This window comes from Gekko japonicus, unplaced genomic scaffold, assembly GCF_001447785.1.
Source record: "Gekko japonicus isolate JY-2015 unplaced genomic scaffold, Gekko_japonicus_V1.1 scaffold575, whole genome shotgun sequence".
NCBI classification, from domain to species: domain Eukaryota; kingdom Metazoa; phylum Chordata; class Lepidosauria; order Squamata; family Gekkonidae; genus Gekko; species Gekko japonicus.
The window spans coordinates 359,844-367,125 of record NW_015174291.1 but is presented as its reverse complement, the minus strand read 5'-3'; the positions used below and the strand labels follow the sequence as shown (position 1 = coordinate 367,125).

General features: G+C 41.2%; 1 protein-coding gene across 2 annotated transcripts in view; it reads right to left on the bottom strand.

Moving 5' to 3' along the window:
• Nucleotides 1–563: 563 nt before the first annotated feature.
• RBMX (RNA binding motif protein, X-linked) overlaps nucleotides 564–7,282 on the bottom strand; it is a 9,960-nt gene continuing 3,241 nt past the window's right edge. The window contains exons 4-9 of one of the 2 annotated variants that reach the window (XM_015424042.1): nucleotides 6,366–6,531; nucleotides 4,248–4,367; nucleotides 3,005–3,119; nucleotides 2,760–2,885; nucleotides 2,288–2,388; nucleotides 564–1,797 (exon numbers count right to left, since the gene is read on the bottom strand). In XM_015424042.1, the coding sequence (XP_015279528.1) occupies nucleotides 1,487–1,797; nucleotides 2,288–2,388; nucleotides 2,760–2,885; nucleotides 3,005–3,119; nucleotides 4,248–4,367; nucleotides 6,366–6,531 (939 nt within the window). In that variant the 3' untranslated portion in view covers nucleotides 564–1,486. The remainder of the gene's footprint in view (nucleotides 1,798–2,287; nucleotides 2,389–2,759; nucleotides 2,886–3,004; nucleotides 3,120–4,247; nucleotides 4,368–6,365; nucleotides 6,532–7,282) is intronic. The other variant, XM_015424043.1, reaches the window with a different exon arrangement.

Below are 7,282 nucleotides of genomic sequence, written 5' to 3'. Positions count from 1 at the left end.
CAAGAGCATCTTTGAACTTCGCGGCTGCACCTGGGTCATGACAATGTGCCACAGGTCCTGCCATTTTGTATCAACACTCCCCACAAAAGACTACAGTACAAAAAGTGATCAGGCATCCAACTAAACATCAGGTTCGTAACCATGGCTTGCTCGAAATTCCCCAAGATGATCTAGATTTTGGCAACTTAAGCCAATTTCTGTTTATGTTAGGGTTTTAATTTCTTAATATACCTCGAGCCTGGGTTAAGTATCTTCATTGAAACACACTGGGCAAAAAGCAACCCTTCCCAACCCCTTTACAGGGATTTTGTCTACAATGAGCTGCTTTTTTAAAGTGTCGTTTTCAAAAGCTTTGTGCCATACACACTTTCATCCAAGATAAGGTTATGTTGAATTTGGAAGGCTTCGCCTAAAGTTATCCAGCACAGTTTTTCCATTGGGTGCTGTATTCTTTACATCTAGACAGAACTTGCATTGCCAAGACGTACAGCATATCCTACCGTACAAGGAAGATGATAGTTTTGATTTTGACTTAGACTGAAAAACTAGTTTGCTTTGCTTACCATCTTTGCTGTTTCACAGGCATTTGGTGCTTTAAATCTGTTGTGGAATGCTGTAAGTTTCACTGCTAATATGAAGCCATAAGCCTTTCAGAAGTTGGAGAGAAAGACTTCTTTGCTTATCTTATTTTCTCCATTTTGCCTTTGGAGTCAAAGATGTTCCTTTAAAAATGAGACACTACAGGATTGCAAAAATTTGAAACAGTAAGAGCAAGTATTGTTTTGTAGCTTCTTTGATGGAACCGGTCAAACCTTTTATTTACAGAACTCTGTAGCTTGCTTACTACAGATTATTATTTTATTTGGGGGGGAATGAGGTTCTTGCAAATTCCCAAATGAAACACGTAGGAAGGCACAATGCACATTCAGCATTATCCATTTGTTGTTTTGATTTAATGACTGAATGGTATCTTGAATTTTACACAAGGCTGAAGAAATTTCATATTTGGGAGCTTTTGTGTGCATTCTGGCACTAACATTTACGTCTGGCACACATCCCCACCACCCTCCAACAACTATAATGGTGCCTAGAAAAACGGCATGTTTGCATACGTAGAATGATCCATGGCCATTTTAGATGGCTGCACGTTGTATGGGGAGCCTTAGGTTTGCTGGTCTCATTGATGAGGTGAGAAGTGAGGCATTTTAGGGTTAACGTTTACTGTGAAAGTTACAACACTAAGTAATACAGGCTCAAATGTCATACATTAACATCTGCTTTTTGAGAGAAATATTAACAATTTTGAAATGAAATAACAAGTGTTTACTTTTTCTCACAAAAAACATAAGTCATGGAGGGGAACTTAACAGGCAACAATAAAAAAAGGTAAAAACAACTTTTCAGTAGTCCTCTGGGAGTGAAGATAGAACTTCCACATTCCATTTGTTTGAGGAAAAAACTGATTTGGTCCAATAGTTTGAAAGGTTTAGTATCTGCTTCGGCCTCCACCTCTATCAGAGCGACTCCCTCCACGGCCGCCACCTCTGGGTGCTCCGCGGCTTGAGCTGCTGTATGAATCCCGTGGAGGAGGATAGCCCCTTTCCATAGAAGGGGGCAGCCCTCTGTCTTGTCTTCCAACACGATCACGGCCACTTGAGTAGACATCACTTCTGCTGCTTGAGTAATTTTCTCGACTTCCACCATACCCATCTCGGGTGCTCCCGTAATCATCATAGCGACTGCTTCCACCATAAGATGGAGGGGGCCCTCGTGTAGGTGGAGCACTACGTGAGTTACCTGCAGGTTCAATGGTCAGGTAATAGGGCAACACTATAAATCATATCACCACAATTTAACATCTGAGTTTAAAAATTGAATCAAAGGCTTCTGTTACTCTTTTGTATTAACTGAGATTATAATATAAATCTCACACGTTGGGACATTTGGCAAGGGTGTATCGGGCACTGAATGAAATAAAAGGCTGTTTGAAGACGCCGGTTTTTCTCAAGGCAGCTCTTTTTGGGGTTATTCCAGAACAGCTTGTAATTTTACAGAAGAAACTCAGACATTTTTTTTCCAGCGATAGGTGCAATTCATGAATGATGAACTTTGCTTCGTTAGATTATGGGAACTGCAATTCAATTGTGCTGTTAAATAAAATAACTGTACTTTTCTCCACTGTGGTGGGCAACCCCAGCATTCAAATCCCCCCTCATGCAGAAGCAGTCTAGCAAATAAAGAATAAGTTGCGTTAAACCTCCTTAAGACCCTAAAAATAAGCACTTACCATAACTCTCATATGAATCTCTGTAGGAGCCTCCACTTGGGTGATCTGAGTAGTCCCGGTCACGCCCTCCGTAGCCATCACGGTCACTGTAAGAGGAATAACTGCTGAGGTTTAGTACAAGTTGTCCCTGGAATAACTCACAAATCTATAAGACAACTTACTTCTAATATTTTGTTCATACCCCTCTCTCAAGTTTTCATATGGTTCCCAGGTACCCCATCCTAGGTAGGCACAGATGAACTACTACATAGAAGATCATGTACCTTCACACCATTCTCTGGCTGGCTTTTTAGAGCTGCTCTTAGCAAATCAATGGTGTCTCATGCAAGTACAGTCATGGCCTCAAATTTCTTTCTTATAACTTTGCTCCCACCACTGTGCTGCAAACACCAACTGCCAAGCCTACAAGAAACTTGATCAGCTTGTTGTATATTCTATCACAGACTCACATAAACACTTGAACAGAAGATACCTGTAACCTCTTGAGGGGTACTCATCACGTGAACTGGAATGACCATAATCACGGTAGGCATAATCTCGTGGAGGTGGAGCATAATCCCTTGTGTCTCTGGAACTTGGATAATCTCGACTTGAATAACTAAGGAAGTGAAAGTGAAATTACTTTTGCTATCAAAGAAAACACAGTGACAAAGAACTCTACCAAGCTTCTTATCTTTTAATAACTTACAAATTTTCAAACCCAGGACCTTATTTTACCTGTCTTTAGTACTGTAGCCATCATCTCTTGGAGATAAGTAGACATCTCTTCGCGACGGTAGTGATTCTCTACGAGGTGGACCTCCATAACTGTCTCTGCCACGTGACAGGGGTGCTAAACACAAAATAAAATATTATAAAGTGACTCTTATGAAAATAAAGGTAAAACTGACAGAAATTTTCCACCAGGTTGAGCAAAGAAAAAGATAACTGCTGAATCATCATAGAATAGGAAGGAGGAAAGGAGAGCCTTAATAAAGCCATGCTCTCAGAAAGAAAGAGATAAACAAAGTCACATAAGAGAGGATGAATTCAACTTGTTTCAATTTCTCCAAAACTGGTAACAGAACGTCCAAGTAAGACAAGGTTCATATTCCTATACTTTGCAACACTTCTAAAGGCGTTGCATGAGATTCTGTAGCATAAGAGGAGTGGCCTACCAAATACATGTTCACTCCAAGGGGTTAAAGATAGTTCCAAACAGTAGGCTATTACGGTTTATTTACTGCATCAGTGGAGAACAATCCCCCATCAAGACAAGGGATACCTAAACTTCATTTAGAAAGTACACCAAAGTGGGGAAAAAAGAACGGGGATTCCAATCTTGTACTGGGCTTCAGAGTCTTAGAATTAGCAAGTAATTTCAGTTTGGGCGCTTACAGAGGGCAACACAACTGAAGGGATCAGTCCTAGGGGTGTGCAAAAAGGTTGGGTACACTGAACCCCAAAAATATCAGTATTGCTTGATATTCCCAATACCGGTATAGTATTTGAATTCAGTAAACATTCAGGATTCCCCAAACCTTTCAATGCCTTTTGCAAGCCGTACCGTGAATGAGCTACAAACTCCAAAGCAGTGATTTCACCTGGAAGATGTTTAAATTAAGACAATTCCTTTAAACACCAGCTATCTGGCAGCCCCCCAAAAACCCAAATATTTTTGGGATTTTTCAGGCTCAGCCATTTTGGATAGCTTTAGACAATACTGAGCTTTATATTCCGTTGCAAAATTATCCGGAAAATACCAATTAAGTATTTTCCAGGTATTTTTGACTTGGTATTGCTGAATGTACACCCTTAATCAGTCCACACACCAAATTAAATGAAGAACCAGTATAAGCAAGGACTACCAAGTCCAGCAATGAGCTGTGGACCTCTTGGTATCATCTCAATTGAGTTGCTTCCTGGTTTTACTAGTTAACACAGGGCACCCCATTACATTCGCACATTTGGAAAGACTTACCTCTGCCTCCCATTCCACTGCTGCTACGTACAGGTCCTGAAGGAGCAGGTCTTTTAGGTGGTGGGCCCCCACTGCGTGGAGGTGGACCTCTTTTCATTGGAAGAGGGCCCCTGGAAGAACCTAGAACAGTGGCAGTTGTGGTTAACTAGACAGTACATCTAGTTTCAGTAACAGGAACAGCACTTGCAAGCTTCCCAAATCCAACAGAGAAAAGAAAGCAGAAACCAAATCCTTCATAGGGATCTGCCTCATTGGGAACAGGAGACATCACTGTTGTAAATGAGGAAGGGCTCATTCAGCACTTGGAATACAAGCAAAATTTCCCTGCATTTCATAACCTGCCAGTGCCAAGCTTCTACTCTGCTTCCATTTCACTGGATCACAGCCACTTAGGCAAGCAATGGTGTTCAAATACAGAAACAGTGGAGCCAAACTAAGTCAGTTAGCCTTTATTGGCATAAAACAGTACCTTAAAAGAGGATTACTATAAAAATATACATATAAAACCAAGTATTTTGCAAACTACATAATATTGCATAACCAAACTAAGTAGTAGTTTTTATTTATTCAGATAACGGGCCTTTGACAAAATTGAGGTAATTTCAGTGCAACAAAAAGGGAAGGCAAAAGATTCAGCTCTGTGACAACTTTTCTATAGCTACTTGCAGACAGGTATGTTGTTGGCTGGGCTGATAGTACTTCCTGTACAACAGGTGACCCAAACATGGTGAAGAATGAATTTTACTAAGCTAAGTGCAAGGCAATTTATAATTTATTCTGAGTAAAGTTAGACAATCTGCTCTGAATTCCAGGAGTGCAACAACAGTGGGTTTTCTAAGTGGGGCATGGCAATTAAGGTTGACTGAATGCACTACATACGTTCAGACTAAAAACAGAATATCAAGTAAAGACAGATCACGTTCTTCCAATGCATGAAGGGTTGCCACACTGAAGTGGGCGAAGACTTGTTTTCTGCTGTTTCCAATGAACTTAAGTTATAGAATGTAAATTTGTATTAGGATAAAATTTCCTAACAGGAAGAGCAGCTTAACAACGGAACCAATTGCCGTAGACGTTATGAGATCTCACTTTAAGTAAAATCTAGATAAACATCTTTCAGCAAAAAAATAGCTTTGGATTTCACACACTGAGCAGGGGCTGGCTAGATGGCTTATAAAACCCCTTCCAATTTTAGGACCTAACAAACAGATTCAAACAGGTGCCTTAGTTTTATGCTCAAACTGTACAAGCACAAACACCTAAAGTCAGCCACTATCAGTTGTCAACAGCTTTCAGATTCAAGAGTTTTGTTTCTGAAGTAGTAACAGCACGTGTGGAGTTTATCCTAACAGATTCAAAGTTATGATGTAGCAAGCTCTTGGTTATTTAGCATTATAGAAATTCAGCTCTCTCTTTCTCACACACATAGAGAGTAAATGTCATGAAGAAACATTCAATTTTTACAGTTAATTAGGTCTCTGCATGATGAGAACTGCCTCAAGTTTCTGGAATTTTAATCTAAGAAGAAGAGATTGGATTTATACCCCGCCCTTCACTCGGAGTCTGAGAGCAATGTACAAACTCCTTCCCCTCCCCACAACAGACACCCTGTGAGGTAGGCAGGGCTGAGAGAGCTCTTTCCAGAACTGTCCTTGAGGGCACAGCTCTGACAGAACTATGGTTTGCCCAAGGTCATCCAGCAGCTGCAAGTGGAGGCATGGGGAATCAAACCCAGTTCTCCCAGATTAGAGTCCGCACACTTAACCACTACACCAAATTGGCTCTCCAATTAAGCATAATCTTCAGTTTGCCAAACCAACATGAGGTTAATTTCCTAGTTCTATTGCTACAACATACACTCTTCCTGGGCACTACCAGGAGGGAACAGAGTGAATACAAGACCACTTTTCAATCCTTTTAGTTGAAACAAAAGGCTCACTCATTTCTTACCAAGGTATCATGAACTTCTTTTTTTGTAAACAAAATTCTTTATTTGTGTTGCTGCAGTTTGAATGTCCAAACACACCATTCCTTGTTTACACAATGATTTTTCTATCATACTACCAAACAGCAACCTCTATACATTGTCTAGTTACAGGGAGGAATTCAGTCACGTACCCAAATGGCTCCCCCTTGAAGGAGGACCCCGTGTTCCACTTCCACCTCTTCCACCTCTAAGACCTCTGGGAGGGCCTCTGCTCCTTGGATGGGGTGGCCCACGTCTACCGGCTTCAAACATTGGTTTGGTAGCCTGTTCCACTTTAATGGCTTTTCCATCTAAAGACTGAACAGACAATTCAATTACGTTAATAGTAAGAAAACTGCTTTTAAGAACAACTACACAAATCCTTGTTTACCTTATGGCACTTTGCTGTATTCAAGTATTGTTTCTATTCTTGGAAGTTATATTTTATGTCAGATTAGAACTGAGAAGGCCCTTTTACTACAAGTAGATGGGGACCAGGACAGGGCTTGACAAATCCTGTGTGCCAGGACACCTAGTATTTTTGACAAAACTGTTACAGTCTTAGCTGCTATTACTTCTGCCAACTTGCATTCACTCCCATCCCCAGCCATGATCAGAGGTGGGACTCTGCTAGCTTAGGAAAGTTCCAGCCAAAGAATGAGGATGCAGACCTTCCCAAAGGTAGCAGTCTCTCCTTGTTATTGTGGTCACGGAGGTCAGGAGCAGTCTTCTGCCAACTTGCATTCCCTCCCATCCCCAGCCATGATCAGAGGTGGGACTCTGCTAGCTTAGGAAAGTTCCAGCCAAAGAATGAGGATGCAGCAGAGCTTCCCAAAGGTAGCAGTCTCTCCTTGGTATTGTGGTCACGGGGTCAGGAGCAGCAACAGGCAAGCTGTGGAGTTAAGATAGTTTTAAATAACCCTCCTGGTCTTGCATGCTCCCCTCCTCTGCTGTTACTGGATGGGGTACAGGTACCTTTGTTAAGGACAACTCTTTCATAACTGTTAGAGATGGGAATTTATGTCATGAAAAGGTATTAAAAGTTCTTATTGCGCTAATGTATCCTAAG